At 39.0% G+C, this 20,653-nt stretch overlaps 1 protein-coding gene across 2 annotated transcripts; it reads left to right on the plus strand.

The window, feature by feature from the left end:
* On the plus strand, positions 1-10,919 carry ARMT1 (acidic residue methyltransferase 1). 2 transcript variants are annotated; one of them, XM_043888430.1, is made up of 5 exons: positions 1-146; positions 3,059-3,164; positions 3,621-3,865; positions 8,473-8,638; positions 9,229-10,919. In XM_043888430.1, the coding sequence occupies exons 1-5, from the start codon at positions 106-108 to the stop codon at positions 9,994-9,996; spliced, it is 1,326 nt and encodes a 441-aa protein (XP_043744365.1). In that variant the 5' UTR covers positions 1-105; the 3' UTR covers positions 9,997-10,919. The 2 variants fall into 2 exon arrangements, with proteins under 2 accessions (XP_043744365.1, XP_043744366.1); XM_043888431.1 differs by lacking the exon at positions 1-146 and adding an exon at positions 1,355-1,373.
* The last annotated feature ends 9,734 nt before the right edge of the window (positions 10,920-20,653 follow it).

Consider the following 20,653-nt stretch of genomic DNA (forward strand, 5'->3'; position numbering starts at 1 on the left):
TTAAACCCACCTCCCTCGCTTTCTCGGCTCCTCCCTCGCGCCGGCACCGCCTCCCCTCCTGCGGCGGGTGAGACCCGAGTGTAGGAGTCGGGAGCGCGGAAGGTGATGGCGGGGCCTCCGGCATCTCTGTCGGCGCGGGACGTAGGGTTCGTGTCGCTTTCCTCGGCCACTCTCTCGGCTCCTTTTCCTCCTCCCCGCTTCTGCGGAAAGCTGGGCCTCGTGGGGAACCTGTGGGTACCGGGGAGGGAAGCGGAGGCGGGCTGGAGGCGCCTGCTCCTCCGCCGCCCGCGAGTTCCAGCCCGCCGCCCGGCTCCGCTTCCCCGGGGGCCACGGCTAGGTTTCTAACGGCTCGCGGGGAGGCGAGGGCTAAGCGGCCGCTCGTCGGGCTCCAGGCTCGGACTGTCTTTGCTGCTTCCTCCCTGCGGTGTGATTCGTGGCTTTTTGCCTTGCCTACACGGGAACGGACTGCGAATCCCGACTGGAAATCCCCGTTTACCCCTACCTGTCTCTACAAGTGATGGTTCGAGGGTGTTGGTTGGCTTGCATTAATTTGTATCGAAAAGTTAATGCGTCTTTAAAGTGGTTCGATACTGTTTATTATTATTTTTTAACTCACGCATGACTGTCGTGAGCGTGTTAGGCCCCCTTTCAGAGTGTTGCAGCGCGTGACTCTTAACCCTATTTAATTAATAAACCTACTTTTTGAGGGGGATGCTTAAAGCTCTCTGCAAAAGTTAGGGATCTGAGATCTATAGAGAAATGTGTTTCTTCTATCCTTAATCGGATTAATTTGTAATCCCACTGTAAGTACCTGTACCGTCTTACTTTTTTAAAAGTCATATTATAGATTCCATACAAATATATGTTAGTACAAATTGGAAGGCCTAATTTACATTTGAGATGTGTCCTTACTGAAAAATATTGCAAAACACAAGAACATTTGGAAAAAATTGACTGTACCAGCAATGGATTGAGGTCAGAGAAGCACCTTAGGCCCTGAATTTAAGCTTGTACTCACCTTCAGGCAAATATAGGGAGTGTCTACATCCTTAAATTTTGAGTCCTAGGTGTATCTGCCTTCATCCAAGTCCCTGGACCTGAGACGTTAGTTACTCTTGGAGTTGTAAACCTATGAGCAAATTTAGTAGCTAGAAAAATAGCAATACTTTCTAGTTAAGTGGTTTCCCTGGTGGCTCAGATGGTGAAGAATCCGGCTGCAATGCAGGAGACCTGGGTTTGATCCCTGAATTGGGAAGATCCCATGGAGAAGGGAATGGCACCCACTGCAGTATTCTTGCCTGAAGAAGTCCATGGACAGAGGAGCCTACAGTCAGTGGGGTCGCAGAGTCAGACACGACTGAGTGACTTAACTAGTTAAGTAGAATCTCAAAGAACTGTCACTTTTTGTATCTGCTGCCTTGGAAAATTCAAGTGTCAATTGATTTAGTATTCTTTCTGTTTTTCCAAGGAATTAGTAGTAATTGTTAAAAGTTAAATTCTGATCAGAGCAGTTACTATTTCCTGGTGGCTCAGATGGTAAAGAGTCTGCCTGCAATGCGAGAGACCCAGGTTCGATCCCTGGGTGGGGAAGATCCCATGGAGAAGGAAATGGCAACCAGCTCTAGTATTCTTGCCTGGAAAATCCCATGGACAGAAGAGCTGGCAGACTACAGTCCATGGGGTCGCAAAGAGTCGGACATGAGTGAAGCAACTTCATTTCATATCTTGCATATTAAAACCTGTTCACTGTAAAAGCCACAGAATCAGAAAGCATTTTTGCAACTTTTTTCCTTTAAGCTTTATGGTTCATGTTTGAAGAAGGCTCTTAAAGAACTACTGAGGGCATATAATCCTATTTTTGAAAACTGGAATAAGATACTTGAGTTTTTACAAGTGTGATTATCCCAAATTTAAGTTAGCATAGGAGATTTGGGCAGAAGTATTCCAACTGTCTTTGTTTTTACATTGTCTCTGGTGATCTGAAGATATAAATGAACTGATAAGTTGATTTGTGCTTTCTATTTAAAAACTTCACAGTGCTAAAGTTTTTTTTTCCCCTATCTGAACCATGTATTTCCTTAAACTAATAATACATACAATGATAATCAGTAAATCTTGATTTTTGTATGGCTAAAATCAAGAGTATCTTTAATTTTTGATTCGAGTATACGCAGATTTTTCCTCATCTCCAGCTTTCTTCATTCTCTGACACTTCTAGAAAATCTCATTTTCTGGTTAGGAAAGCAAGATGGTAACTTGCCTTAATTTTGCTTAGGGTTAGAGAGGATGGAAGGAGTTACTGGGGAGGGAAAGAAGGCAGCAAGAAAAACCTTTGAAAAGAATTAATGTTGGCTGAGAATATAGACAAAGAGAAGCAGGGTTGTAAATGTCTTTCTCTACATATTTCTTCACTGTAAAGTGTTTCAGGCAGTTTTACATCCATTGCCTCACCTTTCTAGGTAGGAAAGGTCATTTAGTAAATAATAAACCTAGGAGGAAAGCCTGTTTGACTTTTAGGATAATTCTGCTTCTGTCTTATCACTTTGTTAGACTAGTTTCTGGTTAAGGAGAAGAAGAGGAATACAATAAGAAGGGTAAGAATGATTAAACACTCCAGGGAATAGTCTGAGATTTCAGGCACAAAGCTTGCGTGGTTTTTCTGAGACACCTGAGAGGTTTTCCAGGCTTCCCTGGTGGCTCAGATGGCAAAGAATCTGCCTGCAATATGGGAGACCCAGGTTCTATCCCTGGGTGGGTATGGTCCCCTGGAGAAGGGAATGGCTTAATCACTCCAGTATTCTTGCCTGGAGAATCCCATGGGCAGAGCCTATAGTTCATGAGGTTGCAAAGAATCAGACAGAGCTGAGCGACTAACACTCTCAGAGAGATTTTCCGATTTTCTTGAGTTACTCTAGGAGTTGGGCAATGCTGGTTTACTTTACAGGAGTTGTTTGCAAAGGAATTTAAATTTAGATGAGGTGTTCCAAAAACTGAAAGATGACAATCTTCTAATGTGAGTGCTACTGAATAATCTGCTGTGTGTGTGACTCTTTTCTAGATCATTTGCGTATCTTACAGTTAAAGACAGATCACCCCAGATCTTAACCAAAGCTATTGATACATTGCATCGACATAAAAGTGAATTTTTTGAGAAACATGGAGAGGTAAGAATTGTGTTTTTACTTAATTCTTTTGTGGTTAAGTCTAACAAACACAATAAGCAGTTTTCTGTATGTGGTAATGGTCATTTCACCTGGAGATAAGTTCATAACATGAAACTTTAAAAAAAGGCTGACTAGGTAAGGCAAGATAATGTCGATATGAGATCTGTTTGTGTTCTTTGATTTTTCAACTTAAGAATTCTAAATTTAAATGTTTATACATTTGTGAAAGACATAAAATGTAGTTTTGAAATGTTTTATTTTTTCCTTCTTAAATTTAGATCCATAGAAATTTGTTACCCTAGAGGAATTATGTATATATGTTATATGTGTGTACATATGTATTTTTATAGCTATAGATAAGATAATTACATATAAATTAATTGTAATGTAGACTGTTCATACATGTGTGTATATATATTATATATATAAGCAACCCCCCCTCCCATGTTTTTGCAGAAAGGCCTGGAAGCTGAAAAGAAAGCAATTTCTCTTCTTTCTAAATTACGGAACGAATTGCAAACAGATAAGCCAATTGTTCCTTTGGTTGAAAAGTTTGTTGATACTGACATATGGAATCAGTACCTAGAATATCAACAGAGTCTTTTAAATGAAAGTGATGGGAAACCAAGGTGGTTTCTCTCACCATGGCTATTTGTAGAATGCTACATGTACCGTAGAATTCATGAAGCAATTATCCAAAGGTAAGTTTGTAACCATCAAATAACAAATGTAGATAATTTATGCTTTCTTTAAAAAATGGTAAGTTTTAAAATAAAAGCCAAAGGAAGCCTGAATTCAGTTCAGCAGATATTAATGGTGCTATTAGATATTTCTGCAAACGTTATTGTTGTAATTGATTATTGACAGTTATTATCCACTTGCTTAGAATAGAACCTAAGATTAAATATCTGAAGTAGGAACTAATTAAAAGTTCTTATAAGAGCTTACTTATTTGCAGAATATAACAAATTGTTCTTAATAAGCAAAAAAATGTTAATTTGAAATAATTGTTTATATAAAAAATCAAGACAGGACAAAGTAAGCATATGTTTTGTTTTTAAAAATAGATAATATGTCAATTAATTTGCTAAAAGAAGTCAACAGAACAGGGAGTCACTGCATTGTTCTGATGCACTATCTTAATTTTCCGCTCTTGTTTTTAATGGCTAGATTAGAAAATGACTCAAAAAGTTAAACACATGTTCCAGAATAACTTTTTTATAGAGTTGCTTATACAAATTAATTTTTTCCTAGGAAAATTCTGATAGAGAACTGCCTTGTAGAGCAGAAGAAAATGTAATGTGGATCATTCTTTTAGCTCACAGGTTACAGAAATACAGGTTTGCTGAATAAGAGGACTCCTTTGGTATCCATTCCTCAGCATAGCATAGGATACTTGAAGGCACTTAATTAAACCAGCACTGAAAGTAAAATAAAAAGATTACTTAGGGAAACATGCATAAACTTGAGTCTATTTATTTTTTTCTGTTTTAATGTTTATAAATTATTATAAGGTCGCAGTTTTTTTAGTATTTGCTGAATAAGTAGGTTTTAGGTCTTGTGCTTTAAAAGCAGAATACACTCACTAAAAATATAGCATATTACCTGGCACACAGACCCAAGCAAAAGACTAGCAAACACTAGGCACTATCATGTATTGAATACCAGCTCAGTTCTGTTATTTTGCAACCCAGTGACATATAGGTGTTATGGTTTCCATTTTACAGTGGAGGAAACTGAGGCTCAGAGAGATTAGTATCTTTTCCGAGTCTGCATGGTGAGTAACTGGTAGAACCAGTATTGGAGCCTGGTCTGTGTAAGTCAGATAAGCCCCCTCCTCAAACAAGTAGTGCATTTGGATATCTTTCCAGGACTAAGGTTAGTCTGATGTTCTGGGTGATGGTTTCATAACTCTGGAAAATATCCATGGTATCAGACAAAGCTGCTGAAGTGTTGAAACACTGAGTGGCACCCTGAACAGGCTTAGAGGAATTCGGATGTTAGAAAAGTGAAAGGAGTGCTATTTCTGAGTTCTGGAGGTGGATCTAGTTCAGAGTGAAAGATCTAGGACAGAAGCTTACAAGCACAGCTGCTTGTCACTCAGTTGGGCAAAGGTTTTTTGGTTTGTTTTTAAATATGCAGATTTTGAAATTGTTACGTTGAATCCTAATGGTGTAATTTGTCCATGGTGGGGCCTGCACATTGGTTTTTCTTTCCATGCCCCAGGGAGATTCTGCCTAGCCTGTGCTGGTGCCCATTGGTCCAGGAACAGCTTGATAACAGGGATAGAGGCAACATTCAGCCTGAAGTTCCGGGGACGAGAATATTAGTGAGTCAGCGGTGTGGAACTCTCCTAAGGGGATCTCTTTGGCAAATACTTGAAGATTTGGGTATTTGTCTGATACTCAGGTTATAGGTAGTACAAAGAAGGGCTGTCCTCCAGAGGAACTAGCACTGAAGAAGTTGTTTTTTTAATCGAAGTATAGTGGTTTATAATACTGTGTTAGTCTCAGGTGTATAGCAAAGTGATTCAGATATATCTGTGTGTGTGTGTATACACACATAGATTATTTCCCATTATAAGTTATTATAAGATATTGAATACAGTTCACTGTGCTATACTGTAAATCCTTGTTGCTTATCTATCTTATGTGTAGTAGTTGTATCTGTTAATCCCATACTCCTAATTTATTCCTACCCTTGAAGTAGTTTTTAAGTGTCCAACTTGTTAGGTTTCTTATATGAAGAATTCCTATCCTGGGTCAGTGACCCATCCAGAGTGACCAAAGAACTATCTAGCTTCTCCAGGATCCCAAAGCACACATAGGGGCTGCCCAGGTGTCACTAGTGGTAAAGAACCCACCTGCCTATGAAGGAGACGTAAGAGATGAAGGTTTGATCCCTGGGGCGGGAAGTTCCCCTGGAGGAGGAAATGTCAACCCATTCCAGTATTCTTGCCTAGAGCATCCCATGGACAGAGGAGCCTGGCGGGCTATAATCCGTAGGGTCAAAAACAGTACGGACGCCACAGAAGCAACTTAGCACACATGCGCACAAAGCCCACGTTAGCTTTAAGATACGTTTCTGATGACTTTGCCCCTCATACTGAAACATATTTTGAATTTTCTTTGTCAAGATGTATATTTTGGGTTTTTTAGAGTTAAGTGGTTGAATAGTCTGCAAATTAAGATTCAAAGTTTTAGCCATATATAAAATTTAAATACGCTTCAGATACTGAAAAATGAAAATATGGAGAAAATGGCATCCATTTCCAAGCTTTTATTAAAGTGTGATATACATGCTGAACAGTGCACATTTCTTAAGTGTTCAGCAGTCTTCACCGGAACATGTTGTGTCCCTAGTGGCCAGATCAAAAGGCAGAACTTTAGGCCCCCACACACCGCCTTTGGATCCACAAACATTAACCACATATTCTTGGTGAACATCTGTGTGTATTTCTGCTGGGTATATACTTAGGAGTGAACCCCTGGGTCAGGTGTGTACACATATACAGCTCTAGTAGATTGTAAAATGGCAAACATTTTAAAATCTCTGAAATCGTTTGTAGTTATGTGAGTTTGCTCTCTTAAAATATAAGGAACAGGTCTCAAGGGATTTCCCTGGCAGTCCACTGGTTAAGACCCTGCACTTCCATTGCAGGGCCCAGGTTCAGTTCCTGGTTGGGGAGCGGAAATCCCACATGCTGTGCCACAAGGCCAGACAAGGGTCTGCAGATGTGTCTGTAAAGGGCCAGTCAGTCAGTACTCTAGGCTCTGGGAACTCATGGTCTTTGTTGCTACTCCTCAGCTTTAGCGGTGCCAAAGCAGCCATAGGCAGTATATAAGTGAACATGGTTGTGTTCTGATAGAGCAGCAGAGTTATGGACCCTGAAATTTGAATTTTGTGTATCACAAAATCTTTTTAAATTTTTTTCCAACTGTTCAAAACTGTGCAAGCCATTCTGAGCTTGCAGATCATGTAAAACAGATGGTGGGCCAGAGAGGGCCTGCAAGCTGCAGTTTGCTGACCCCTGCAGTGGAACCCATGCATCCAAATACATTTATCCCTTTCTCACCTTGAGAGAATGATTCATTTCAGCAATGCTGCCATTGGTAAAAAAAGTCTTTTAGTTCTTTGAAACTTCTTTCAGAGCCAGTTGACAAACCTCAAAATGAGATTAGTCTCATTATTTAGTCACTCCTCATTTTTGACCAAAAATGTTATATTCCATTTGATTTACATGCTTCATTCTACTGAAATTGCTTTGAGTGACTTTTGGCTGTTTCCGAAAACAAATTAACTCCAAAGCATGAAAATACTCATCGCTGACAGTACATTTAATAACAGGTTCTGAGGAAAATTCCCAAAGAGGCATTCCAAAAGTGCTTTGAGCAATGGCAGCATTCTTGGACTAAGGGTGTAGCTTTCCAGGCTGACTCACTGACTGGGGGGAGGCAGCCATCACTGGGGTGTGTAAATTCTGGTATGTTTTTGGTTTTGATCTTAATCAATCCCATTGCATCTGCCATATTGCCTTTTTATCCTAAGATAGGAGACCCCTGGAAAAAGTAGCTAATTTTGAAGATCAGATGATCTGAATGTCTTTACATTTGATTCTGTAAAGTCTGTTATGCTAGTATGTATTTTTACATTTTTCTTAGGCCAATATTATCTGATCTCTCATTGGACAACATGAATATGTAGCCACAGAACATACATCACCATTGGTCAAAGTCAACTTGGGAGTAAAAGTTGCTAAAAAATTGGAAATCTACACATAAATGATCAAAATTTGTTATTAGAATAATATTTACATTAGTGCTGTCTGCTTTATAGCAAGTAGTCATTGGGTTCCTGTAATATTCTGTGTTTGACTTGCATTCATTTATTCTGTTTATATCCATATGTTTGTTATTTGGAGCCTGAACCACACTGAGCACCTGAAAAAATGTTTGTGAAACTAAAGCAATTGTCGTGAAATTCTGTTTCTCTTTCCCCTTTGTCCTAAAAACCCACCGGATAAATAATTATGGATACAGTCCCCATAATTATTTAATACTTCCAGTATATTTGACAACTAATTAAAATGAGTTTGGGTATTTATTTTTGCATAATTTATTTAATTTTATTTAGTTAGTGTAAATTGATTATTTTTGTGTAACTTGTCTGTTATACCTAATAAAAATCACCACTGATTTTTTGGATGGGTTGCTACCATTCTCTTTAAAAAAACTGCAATTACTCAAATGTTTAAAAAAAGGTACAGAGTTATAGAAATGTTTCACTTATTTTTTTTCCCCTACTTTAGTCCACCAATCGATGACTTTGATATATTTAAAGAATTGAAAGACCAAAATTTCTTTGAATCTCAGGAATCTGTCATTGCCTTATGTACTCACCTGCAAGAGTTGAGGAAAACTATTGAAGACCTAGATGAAAATCAACTGAAAAATGAATTTTTTAAAATTCTTCAGGTAAATATAATAATTATTCTCCTGAGTCTGTCTGTCTATTTAAACAGTTGAAAAGTAAACTGGTATGCATTTAACAGCAGAGAGACACTGGGGGGGAAGAGGCTTCAGGAAATGAGGAGCAGAAAGGAGAGGTGCTGCAGGGACCCCCGTAGAAGCCAGGGTGCCCTGGAGCAAAGGCAAGGACTTTGGTTTTTACTCATGCTGAGACAAGAAGCTGTTAGAAGGTTTTAATCGGAGGAGTAGCATAACATGACTTAGGTCAAGGATTACTTCTGCAAATAGACTGAAACAAGCATGGAAATAGGTAGCTCTGTTACTGAAACGACTCAGGCCTGGACTGAGCCGGTAGCATCAGAGGTGGTACAGGTCACCAGATTCTGGATATCCTTTGAAAGTAGAGGCCACAGCTTTTTTACGCAGCATTATTAGAGAAAATGTAGATTGGATGGACATTTTATATTGAGTTTCATAGAAATGAATTTTATGAACATTTTTTAGCAACGCCTCCTCCCATTACATCCTACATAATAGAGTTTTTTTAATTAGTTATTCAAAAGAAGGATACATGTATTGTGCTTTTTCTTTTTCAGATTTCACTGTGGGGAAATAAGTGTGATCTGTCTCTATCAGGTGGGGAACATATTTCTCAGAAGACCAATATAATGAATTCATTAGAAGACCTAAAACCTTTCATTTTAGTGAACGACATGGATCGTCTTTGGTCATTGCTAAGCAATTACAAGAAAACAAGAGAAAAAGAATCTGTTACTCGAGTGGATATTGTTCTGGATAATTCTGGGTTTGAACTTATTACAGACTTAGTATTAGCTGAATTCTTGTTGTCCTCCAAACTGGCTACTAAGATCCATTTTTATGGGAAAACGATTCCATGGTTTGTTTCTGATACTACTCTACACGATTTTAATTGGATAATCAAACAACTAAAGCATTCTAATAATAAGTGGGTGTCCCAGTGTGGGGTTGACTGGGAAGACCATATTAAAACAGGCAGATGGGTTTACCTCGATCATATATTTTGGACTCTGCCTCATGATTTCAGTACCATGTCTCAGGTTGCTCCTGACTTACATGCTGCACTACAAAAGGCACATTTAATTTTCTTCAAGGGTGACTTGAATTATAGGAAGCTGACTGGTGACAGAAGATGGGAGTTTACCATTCCATTTCACGAGGCATTGAGTGGCTTCCACCCTGCACCTCTGTGCAGCATTAGAACATTAAAGGCTGAGGTTCAGGTTGGTCTGCAGCCCGGGCAAGGTGAACAGCTCACAGCTTCTGAGCCCAACTGGCTGACCACTGGGAAATACGGAGTATTTCAGTTTGATGGTCCACTCTGACTTGGTGTAGGAACTTTCAGTTGTGTAGAAAGATCTGACCGACAGTCGGCAGCCCCAGCAAACCTCTGGGAAGCTTGGCTTCTTGGTGGTCATTTATACGCTCTCCGATGCTTTCTCGTTTGAACGCTTTGCCCCACTGCATTGTTTTGGGGCTAGGTGGATTACACTGATTACAGATACTTCACTCTGATGTTGGAATTTCAGTAACTTATTTCAAGTCAAATGTATCATTTCAAATGATCTTAATGAACTTAATTGGGCAGAAATAGAAGTCAATTCTGCTTTAAAAGTTAACATTTTTAAAAGTACTATGCTGCATGGTATTTAATGTTCTAGGAGGCATGAAATTTTACTTGATTTTGGGCTCTAAGGGCTCAGTGACAATATAATATACATCATAAATATGCTTTGTAAAGAGAGGCATTTCTTAACTGATATCTGAACACGTGAAAGTAAAACTTACCTCATAAGTTATTATAATTCTTAATTTTGTTACTGGATTTTCTTTCATTTCTATATTATTTGCATGCATTTGTGTTTTGGTCTGTGGAAAGGGTGGTTGGAAACTCAAAATTGAACAGAATAAAACAATTAGTACTTGAGGAAATGTAGTATCTTTACATTCTGTTTGTGATATCCATAATCAGCTGAAATATATTATTTTAACACATATGTGTTTTAAATGAACAGAATTGCTGTGCAGTCTTAAAAAAATGTGTTAGGTATAAAAGATTCTTCTGCGTAGACTTTGTACTACCAACGAGTTAATTCACTTTTTATAATCTTGCACATTTATTGGCAATCACAGTTATATTAAAGACTGTAAATTTCAGGTCAGTTTGTTTTGCAACTGAAATTGAAAATATATCTGGACATGTTTTCTTGCACCAGAATAATAAAATGAATTGTAAATTGTATCAAAAGTCTCATTGGTTTTATCTTTCAGTGTGGGAAGGGCAAGAAGGGAAGATTAAAGATGAACTCTATAAAGTGTACCCCCAGTATACTACCCCCAGTACTCCTGTTAAGATTTAGTATTTTCACAGAGTTATGCCACCATGACCACAATCTACTTTCAGACCATTTTCATCCCGCCTAAAAGACAGGGCTCTGCCTAGAGTCTTCTCCCAGTCCCCCACCTGTTTCTGCCCCAGCAAGTTTGGCCTCTGTGTGTTTGGCATAGGTACAGAGGAGCATGGAGGAGGAGGCTGAGGCTCTGAGGTCAACTGAGGGTGAATTTTCCAATGAAGAGCTGAGTGATCTTGGAAAACACTCCTGAAATGGCATCTTCAATTGCTTCCACTGCTTAACGGTAACATATTGGTTAAGTATGAAGTAACTCCTGGATAAAGCAGTCTGTAAATTTTATGCAACACTTTTTCACCAAGATATAGATCCAGTATCTTACAGGTATATTACAAGACATAGATCCAGTATCTTGTAGGTATATTACAATAAAAATATGGAAGAAGGGCAGGTAAATAGGTAGAAAATGGTGGTTATACCACACATGGGCCAGTGGTAGAGTCCATCTGCCAATGCAGGAGACAGGAAACAGGTTTGATCCCTGGGTCAGGAAGATTCCCTGGAGCAGGAAATGGCAACCCATTCCAGTATTCTTACCTGGAAAATTCCATGGACAGAGAAGCCTGGCAGGCCCCAGTCCATGGGGTCGCATAGTCAGACACAACTGAGTGTCTGTGTGTTTGGCATAGGTACAGAGGAGCACTCACGCACACACACACTCCATGGATTTATGTTACTTTTTGATTAAACAGCAAATGAACAACATTTCTTGGGATGACCCACCTCTCGGATTTGAGGTGGCATTTTGATGATTGATAAAAATGCAATAATCCTTCTGAACTCTTTAATGGCCAGAATCCACGTTGTTCAACCTCAAAGTTTTATTTCTAGAAAAGAAATTCCCACTGCAAAAAGCAATACCAATGTAGTTCAAACTCTACTTAGGTTTTAAGAAAATCCTAGAGTGAAGTGAGGAGAAGGCAATGGCAACCCATTCCAGTACTCTTGCCAGGAAAATCCCATGGATGGAGGAGCCTGGTAGGCTGCAGTCCACAGGGTTGCTAGGAGTCGGACATGACTGAGTGACTTCACTTTGCACTTTTCACTTTCATGCGTTGGAGAAGGAAACGGCAACCCACTCCAGTGTTCTTGCCTGGAGAATCCCAGGGATGGGGGAGCCTGGTGGGCTGCCATCTATGGGGTCACACAGAGTCGGACACGACTGAAGCGACTTAGCAGCAGCAGCAGCAGGAGGGTGAATTGAAACTACAGTCAGAGTTAGATTTATTAAAATTCCCTTCCTGCTCATTTTCCTAATAGCTCTCTCTGCCCAAGCCTTCACTGAGTCTTGTTCTCAAGCCTCTAACTCCACAAAACTTTCTCCCCTCTTGACTATTTTTGCTGGACTGAGTCGGGGTGGGGGGCGTCTAGGAGACTGAATACTTCTACATGTGTGTGCTTTATTACCTTGGTAAAGTGCCCATGCAAAGTCTGACATTCACAGATACTTGACATTCACTTGATACTTGATATAATACCTTGATACAGTATGATAAATGATACCTTGACATAGAAAGTGAGTAAGGCAGGGGGGAAAATGAGAAAAATGATGACATTATTCCACTACCACTAGCACTCCTGTTAAGATTTTGGTGTATTGCTTTCTCCATGCCTAGACATATTTTTTACATTTCTAAGAAAAAGCAGGTTTGTACTATTTAAATTAAAAAAAAATTTTTCCCCCGTTTTTAAGTAATTGATATTGTGTTCAGTTGCTCAGTCATGTCTGATTCTTTGTGGCCCCATGGCCTATAGCCCACCAGGCTCCTCTGTCCATGGGATTCTCCAGGCAAGAATATTGGAGTAGGTTGCCAGTTCCTTCTTTAGGGGATCTTCCCAACCCAGAGAGTGAACCTCAGTCTCCTGCATCGCAGGCGGATTCTTTTTCTCTGAGCCACTAGGGAAGCCCTCGTTTGTCATAATTTTTCCCTGGTGGGGGAATGGAAGACTTTTGGATAGTAGGATGACCTGGGACTCATAGTGATCAATAATGATCTGGGACTCATAAATATTTGATTTACAATCCTTAGTCTCCTATTAAGTCCATGACCTAAGTCACATTCTCACAATTTTACTGGAAAAGGAGAAGTTATTTCTGGTCAACTTGAACTACATTCAATCCCAAAGCCAGATTCCCTGGGGAGTCATACTGAAAGATATCAACAGTCTGGCACCCCCTAGAGGTCTGGCACCTGAATATTCCATGAACCCTGACCTCTTCCCTTCATCTGTAAATTACAGGGAACAGTTGCCTGGGGAACTTGTGGACTCTCAGCCATCTCATCAGAGACCACTGTTGACCTTGTTCTCCTACCTTCCTGCTTTTCTTTGCTGGGTCACATTCCCCCACTCTCAGACCTTTCAGAATATAGAAAGGAAAATCTGTTCTTATGGAAGACACTTCTAAAATGTTGATTTCCATTAGTTGTACACTTTTGGGGGGCAGCCACTGACTATGTCCATGTTATACAATTGGGAGTTTTGCACAAATGTATGCATCTTTGAATACTGCTTTTTATACCTTCAATATTATATTGTGTCCAGTTTCCCATTTGTTAAAAATTCTTCAAAATGTGATTTTTAATGACTGCAAACATTTCATTATATAGCTAGATTGTATTTTATTTTGCTATATAGATTGTCCAAAATCTTTGCTATCATCAAGGAAGCTGATAGGAACATCGTCAGACAACCAGTACCCACTAAGATTTGCAAGTCTTCAGTTACTGAGAATTGCTTGAAGCCACCCAATTATTCTAGTCCTTTGAAATAATTGCTTCTATTAGGCTTGTATTAGGCTTTTAGCCCCAAACTCTCAACATTGAGTAATTGCTTTATATGAGAAGCAGAGTCACTTTTTGCCTTTCTTTTTTAAAAAAATTCACAATATATGCTGATGACTTTCAATCCTGCTTGAGTTCAATACAAAGTTTAGGCACAAGGGGGAGATCCCTTAGCATTGAAAAGTGGCTGGATTTTTCTTCTGTACTATTTAGTACGGAGATTTCAGCAAGAAAAACTGGCAGAGTATAATTTTCGTTGTTGACTACACACATTCTTGTGGTTTCAACTTTAAAATCATTATACTGGAACAAGGATTTGGTAAAACACAGTAAGGTCAATGACAACAAAACTGTATCCTCATTCCTCTCTTGTCTAAAATTTTCTGTTACATGTAATGTTTGTAACCAAATGTTACTGTGGTTTATCCTAGAAGTATATCAAAATAGGTGAATTTGAAAATAAAATTCTGGAAAAGTGGAGAAAAGACATAGTATTTCGTTAACAATGTAGAGTAGTCACACTAGAAAAAACTTTGTAAGAGAATAAAAATAATTGCTTTTCATTTTACTTTGCTTGAAGAAGCAAAACTGTACTTGTTTTCTTAACTGTAACAGCAAGTTAATTTTTACCATAATTCAGAAAATTTAAAGGAGCTAATATTTCAATTCTATCTTACATTTAAGAAGATAAACATTGGGCTTGGTATGTCCCCAGTGCAGAAATTCTGCAACCGGAATTCAAGGGTTTCGGGGAAAGAATTCAGGTGACATGTAAGTTTGGGCGAAAAAAATTTTAATCTTTCTGTTTATTAATCTCTAATTGAAAAGTAGTATTTCCTTCAGTATTGATTATCGGCCGTAAATTTCAGCAATATTAGCAGTATCTGTGCTTTTCTCACCTGTAAAAATCACAAGTCTTTTCATATTACTTTACGGTTGCTTCCACTATCTTGAATTATTGCTTTATCATTACATCGAAAGTTTAGATGTTTTATTTGGAGAAGTTCATGACCCAAAAAAGTTAAGAATACATGCTCTCGTTTTTTCTTTTTTCTTTTTTTTACTTTTCCTTCAGTTTTCTTTCTTTCCTTTTCATAAAGTTGGTGAAGGCCATGACTGGGTTTATTTTTATGATTTTGTTTTTGAAGTGAAGAGGAGATACATCATACTGTGTTTTTTCTTCCCATTTCAGACTTCACTTAATATAATTCTTCTATTTTCCAGCTTGATTTCTTCCAGGAGTCCTTAATGAGAAAGAAAAGATTTCACATTTGCACATGGAATGAGTCATCCTTAATCTTATCACTACAAAGCTTGTGTGTGTGTATGTGTGTGTTGGTTTGTTTTTTTAATTTAAAAAAAAAGAAAAAGTATTTGGAATGTTTTCCTATTTAGAACTTGTCTTAAAATGTTTTTTTTTTAAAAATGTTTTACAGATCTTAAAAATCAGAAATCAGAAAGAGCTGTTTAAAATATGAAGCAAGAAGCAGAATTCAGCAAAATTTCTTTGACATATATTCCCAATTTTTATAATTACTGACAATCAGTGAATAGCAAGCATGTTACAGATGCATTGTAATCAGAAAAATGAAAGTGAAGTTGCTCAGTCTTGTTTGACTCTTTGCGACCCCATGGACTATAGCTTACCAGGCTCCTCCTTCCATGGGATTTTCCAGGCAAGAATAGTGGAGTGGGTTGCCATTTCAACCTAGGGATCAAAGCCCAGGTCTCCCGCATTTCAGGCAGACACTTTACCATCTGAGCCACCAGGGAAGCCCCTAATCAAAAAAGATACCATTTATGGGGAACTCTGTTCCAGGCACAGGATTAAGTGCCTTACTCATAATGCGGCATGATATCTTCATAAAAATCCCAGAGGCAAAGATTCTTCTTCCATTATTTATGTAGGAGCATCAAGGCTCAGTGATTTCAGGTAACTGGGCACAAGGCCACTCACCTAGTCAATGGCAGAGACAAAATTTAAGCTCTGATCTATTGGGCTCCACAAGTCAAGTATGGCTTTTATTTCAGGTTACTATGCCTTTCCCGTAATTTGTAACCATGTAATTAAATTCTTTTTAAAAATGAGTAAATATATACTATCAGTGAAATTTTGAGCCAGGAGATTGTGTGATCAGCCATGTTGTGATTTATTAATATGTTGAAGTCTCAGGAGGAGAAGGAAAAAAATAACAGTGAAAGATATGTTTTTAAATAATCATCTAGAATGAGGGTGGGTGGGGATAGGGATTGTTTTCCTGTATCATTATATTTTGTATTATTTGTATGCTTATGAATTCATGGAATTTTACAGTAGGCTGAACACCACATTGAGAAAGGAAGCCTTCTCTTGGTGCAAAGAGCTAAACATCAGCAAATCCAGTGATGAAAAGGATGCCTCTCATGTTTCAGGCCACCAACCAGCTGAAAACCAGTGGGTAGTTCTTTTGAAGGGAAATTATTCTTGTGACCAGATGGAAGTGATTTATTGAGAATGAACTGGCTTATTCTTTCAACCAAAGGGATGATATAAAAACTGTTTTGCTGTCTTGGTGAAATCCCAAATCTGTTCGGATAAACTATTCCAACTCTTGCCTGGTCTTTGATAGCATTACTGACAAGTTGTTTAAAATTAAGCGAACCATAGTTTTATATCAACCTGTAAGATTATGCCTTGATTCTTTATTTCTGTTTCGTTTCTCATCAGTTCCCAAATGGAGTGTTATTTGAACTGCTGAAACCCTAATAATGATGATCTTAGAGGAGACCCATCAGATACCTTCCCTTATTGAACTGGGTTCTTGTTCAGAGAAAGTAACTTGGACAAGGAATCTGAATTTCAGTCCCAGTTCTGTTACTAATTAATTATGTAGCTTTTAGCTGGCACTCAATTATTCTGTTACTTAATATTCTCGAATATAAGCCATAAACTTGCTTTTAGCTCCATGATTTTGTGATCCAATTGTGTTTTCTGCTGTGCACCAAAGCAGGATAATCCCATTTACTCTTGCACAAACACTGGCATTTTACCTTTGTGGAAAATTCTACTTCTTTCTTTCTTTGTTGTCTAGTCATGTCCGACTCTTTGCGATCCCATGGACTGCAGGATGACAGACTTCCCTGTCCTTCACTATTTCCCAGAGTTTGCACAAACTCATGTCCATTGAGTTGATGATGCCATACAACCATATCATTCTCTGTTGGCCCCTTCTCCTTCTGCCTTCAATCTTTCCCAGCATCAGCGTCTTTTCCAAGGAGGGGGGCTCTTCACATCAGGTGGCCAAGTTATTGGGAGTTTCAGCTTCAGCATCAGTCCTTCCAATACGTATTCAGAGTTGATTTCCTTTAGGATCGACTGGTTTGATCTCCTTGCTGTGCAAAGTACTTTCAAGAATCCTTCTTTCTACTTGTTAAAAAGTATGTCATTTTTTTCTTCATGGAAAAGTCTTTTTCTCTCTATTAATTTCTGTATAACCCATTGAAAGGCTGACTAACTTCCCTTTGATCCCTGTCTGTAAGATGGTTAACTCCCAACTCCATATCAGGCAGGTCAATTACCTACTGAATATGACAAAGTGCTTTTGCAAGCTTAACCATTTTGGAAATTTAAGACAAATCATGAGAATATGTTTAAATATGTTGATGAGCAAGAACTGAAGGAAGCAATTTATTTTCAGTTAAAAGAATTGATTAAAAAGTTCACCTATGTAGACTGCTGGCACTATAGACAGAAATTCTTTATGGGTTGGAGGAATATTTTTCTACATTGAGAAGTCTGGCTTAACAACAGGACTCCAGAAATAGAAACTGAAGCTGAGACTGTTGGAGGACAATACAAAAGTCATTTTCCCTTCTTTTTTCCTGGCATAGCCACCTTCTTATTTGAACCTTCCCTGTGTTGGTACCATTCTCTTTTCCAATGATTGTGCTTAAAAGGGGGCTTAAGGAAGGAGGTAGCCCTTGTTTTCCTCTGGAGATTTTCATGTCTGGACGTGATGCTATATATGCTTAATTTTACACACAAGATGTAAGATTCTGAGAGAATAAGAAATTTGCCAGTGGTAGCAAGTAACAGGACCTGCATTTGAACAAGACAGATAGGCCCAAATCCATAGTTTTTGCCACGATGTACACTGCCTCTCATAATAATAATACTCTATCATACATTTTACAAAGCATTTTATACCCTACCAAAGAATTCACATACTATGCCACATCAACACAAGAGAGTTATTACCTTATTATTACCTTAACTTGACCGAAGGGCAAAAGAATTTCAACAAGTTTCAACACAGCTAGTAAGTGTCTGGATTGGGGTTTGAACCCAGAGATCAGAAATGTCTCCCCAAAAGTTAGACTTTGTTCCATTGGCCACTAGTTCTCAATCTGTGCTTCTGAGAGTTCTTGGGGTTCTGGGAAGGCACTTTGGGACTTGAGGCTGTGTGTAAGAAAGGAGCGATGGGGAGGCACTTTTTTGTATGTGCTATAAATGCATTGACTTGTGATTTTATTTTGCTTATTTATTTTATAATTTTATTATTTATTTATTTGGCTGTGCTGGATCTTAGTTGCTGCATGCAGAATGTAGGATTTTTGTGGCATGTGGGATTTAGGACCCTGACCAGGGATCAGACCCTGACTCCCTGCATTGGCAGCGTGAAGTCTTAGCCACTTGACCACTAGGGAGGCACTATAGAGGGGTTCTAGAACTCCACCCTTTGTCAGCTAGGTGAACCAGGGAAATCCCCAAATTGGTTTGTTCGGCACACTAGGCTCCTGAAAAAGATTCCAATTGAACAAAGATTCATTGGCAAGAAGGAGAAAGAGGCTTGGAAACCACTGCTATAGGCAACATGGAGCCATTGAGAGTTTCTGAGGAGGTAAGTGGAAAAGGCGTGTGTTAGAAAAAATCAATCTGGCAGCTTTGTGGTGAGTGTGAGTGAAAGTCATTCCATTGTGTCCAACTCTTTGGGACCCATGGACTATACAGCCCATGGAATTCTCCAGGCCAGAATACTGGAGTGGGTAAGCCTTTTCCTTCTCCAGGGATCTTCCCAATCCAGGGATCGAACCCAGGTCTCCTGCATTGCAGGAGGATTCTTTATCAGCTGAGCCACAAGGGAAGCCCAACAATACTGGAGTGAGTAGCCTATCCCTTCTCCAGGGGATCTTCCAGACCCAGGAATCTAACCAGGGTTTCCTGCGTTGCAGGCAGATTCTTTGCCAAGTGATCTATCGGGGAAGCCCAGTTTTGTGGTAGGAAATTTTCAATGTGGAGAGTCTGCTAGAGAGAAACAGGAGGCAATATAAAGAGGAGAGGTTTCATGGGAGATTACTGGAGGATGGGAGAGGACAGGAAAGTCAGAGCAAGATGTAGGAACAGCAAAAACTCAGTTTCTCTGGATCTTAGGGTCCAAAGGACTAAACAATATTTTTTGCATATTTATTTATTTTATTTAAAAAATTATAGCCGGCTTTCTTTCCTTTGGAGTACAAGTCTAAGAATTTCAGGACATGTATAGATCCATAACCACCACCATAATCAACACACAGAACAATTTCACCTCCCCCAAACTCCCTCACATTGTTCTTCTATATTCACCTCTACTTCAATTCCTAATTCCTGGAACCACAGATCTTGTTCTTTGTCCTATAGTTTTGTCCTTTCGAGAATGTCATATAGATGGAATCATACAATACAAACCTTTTGAGGCTGGCTTCTTCAACCAACATAACGCCTTTGAGATTCATGCATGTTGTTGTGAGAGTCAACATCCAGGAGATTCTGAGACAGGAAATGAGGCTGCAAAAGGGAGCTGTCCCTTAATAATGTTGGGATCTGAATGGGGTTTTTTTTTTTCTTATAGCAAAAATTTATTTCTTTTTATATTTTTTAACACCATAAACATTTTGTATTGAGGTACAGCCGATTAACAATGTTATGGTAGTTTCAGATGAACAGCAAAGGGACTCAGCCATACATATACATGGATCTCTCCTCCCTCAAACCCTCCTCCCATCCAGGCTGGCACATAATATTGAGTAGAGCTGAACGGTTTTGAGTTGAACAGAGTAATCATAGGTGCTACAAACTCTCTGAGGGAATTGCTTCCTTTATTCACTCAGAGAATCATTTGCTGAGCAATAAATATGTGCTATGCACTGTTTTAGGTGTTGGGATGAAGTAATGAGCAGAATAAAAACCCTATCCTCCCAGAGTTTACAAGCCAAGAGAGCGGGAACAAGCAAGCCCAGGAGTGGTTTGATGTCAGGAGGTGATATATATTTGACATCAAGGAGAAGAGCCTATTTTAGACAGAGTGGTCAGGGACATTTGAACAGGCAGATTTGATCTTGGACCTTCTTTACCCGCGGACAGACAATACACTCTTAAAGTGTGCTGGATGGATTGGGAGAGCAGGGGGAAACTGAGGTAAAGGAGTCACGTAATGTGGGCCTGAACTAGGCTGATGATAGAGAAAAATGGAAGAAAGAGGGACGTAAAGAAATATTTTGGAGGAAAATGGAGTTCACTGTCTTAAGAGATTTACATAGGTTGGAAAATAATTTCTAAAAATACAGATAAACTGACAGATAATGAGGGCATTATAAATTCTGGAAACTAACGATGCTTGGTGTGACTGTACCTAATACTTTGCAATTGAATTATTGTAAGCTGCGGCTTTCAAACTGTGCTTCTAAGAGCCTCTGGGGCTTTGTTAAGGTGTTTCCAGGAGTACCAGGAGCAGTTTGGGCATGGAGCTGTGTTTTCAACTGCCAGCTGAACA

Source organism: Cervus elaphus, chromosome 26 (genome assembly GCF_910594005.1).
Source record: "Cervus elaphus chromosome 26, mCerEla1.1, whole genome shotgun sequence".
NCBI lineage: Eukaryota > Metazoa > Chordata > Mammalia > Artiodactyla > Cervidae > Cervus > Cervus elaphus.

Bases quoted from the DNA above. Each gene is read 5' to 3' on its own strand.
- ARMT1 (XM_043888430.1), top strand. From the start codon at position 106: ATGGCGGGGCCTCCGGCATCTCTGTCGGCGCGGGACGTAGG. The intron at 147-3,058 runs GTTCGTGTCGCT...ACTCTTTTCTAG, and splicing joins CTGTCGGCGCGGGACGTAGG to ATCATTTGCGTATCTTACAG. The intron at 8,639-9,228 runs GTAAATATAATA...TTTCTTTTTCAG, and splicing joins AATTTTTTAAAATTCTTCAG to ATTTCACTGTGGGGAAATAA.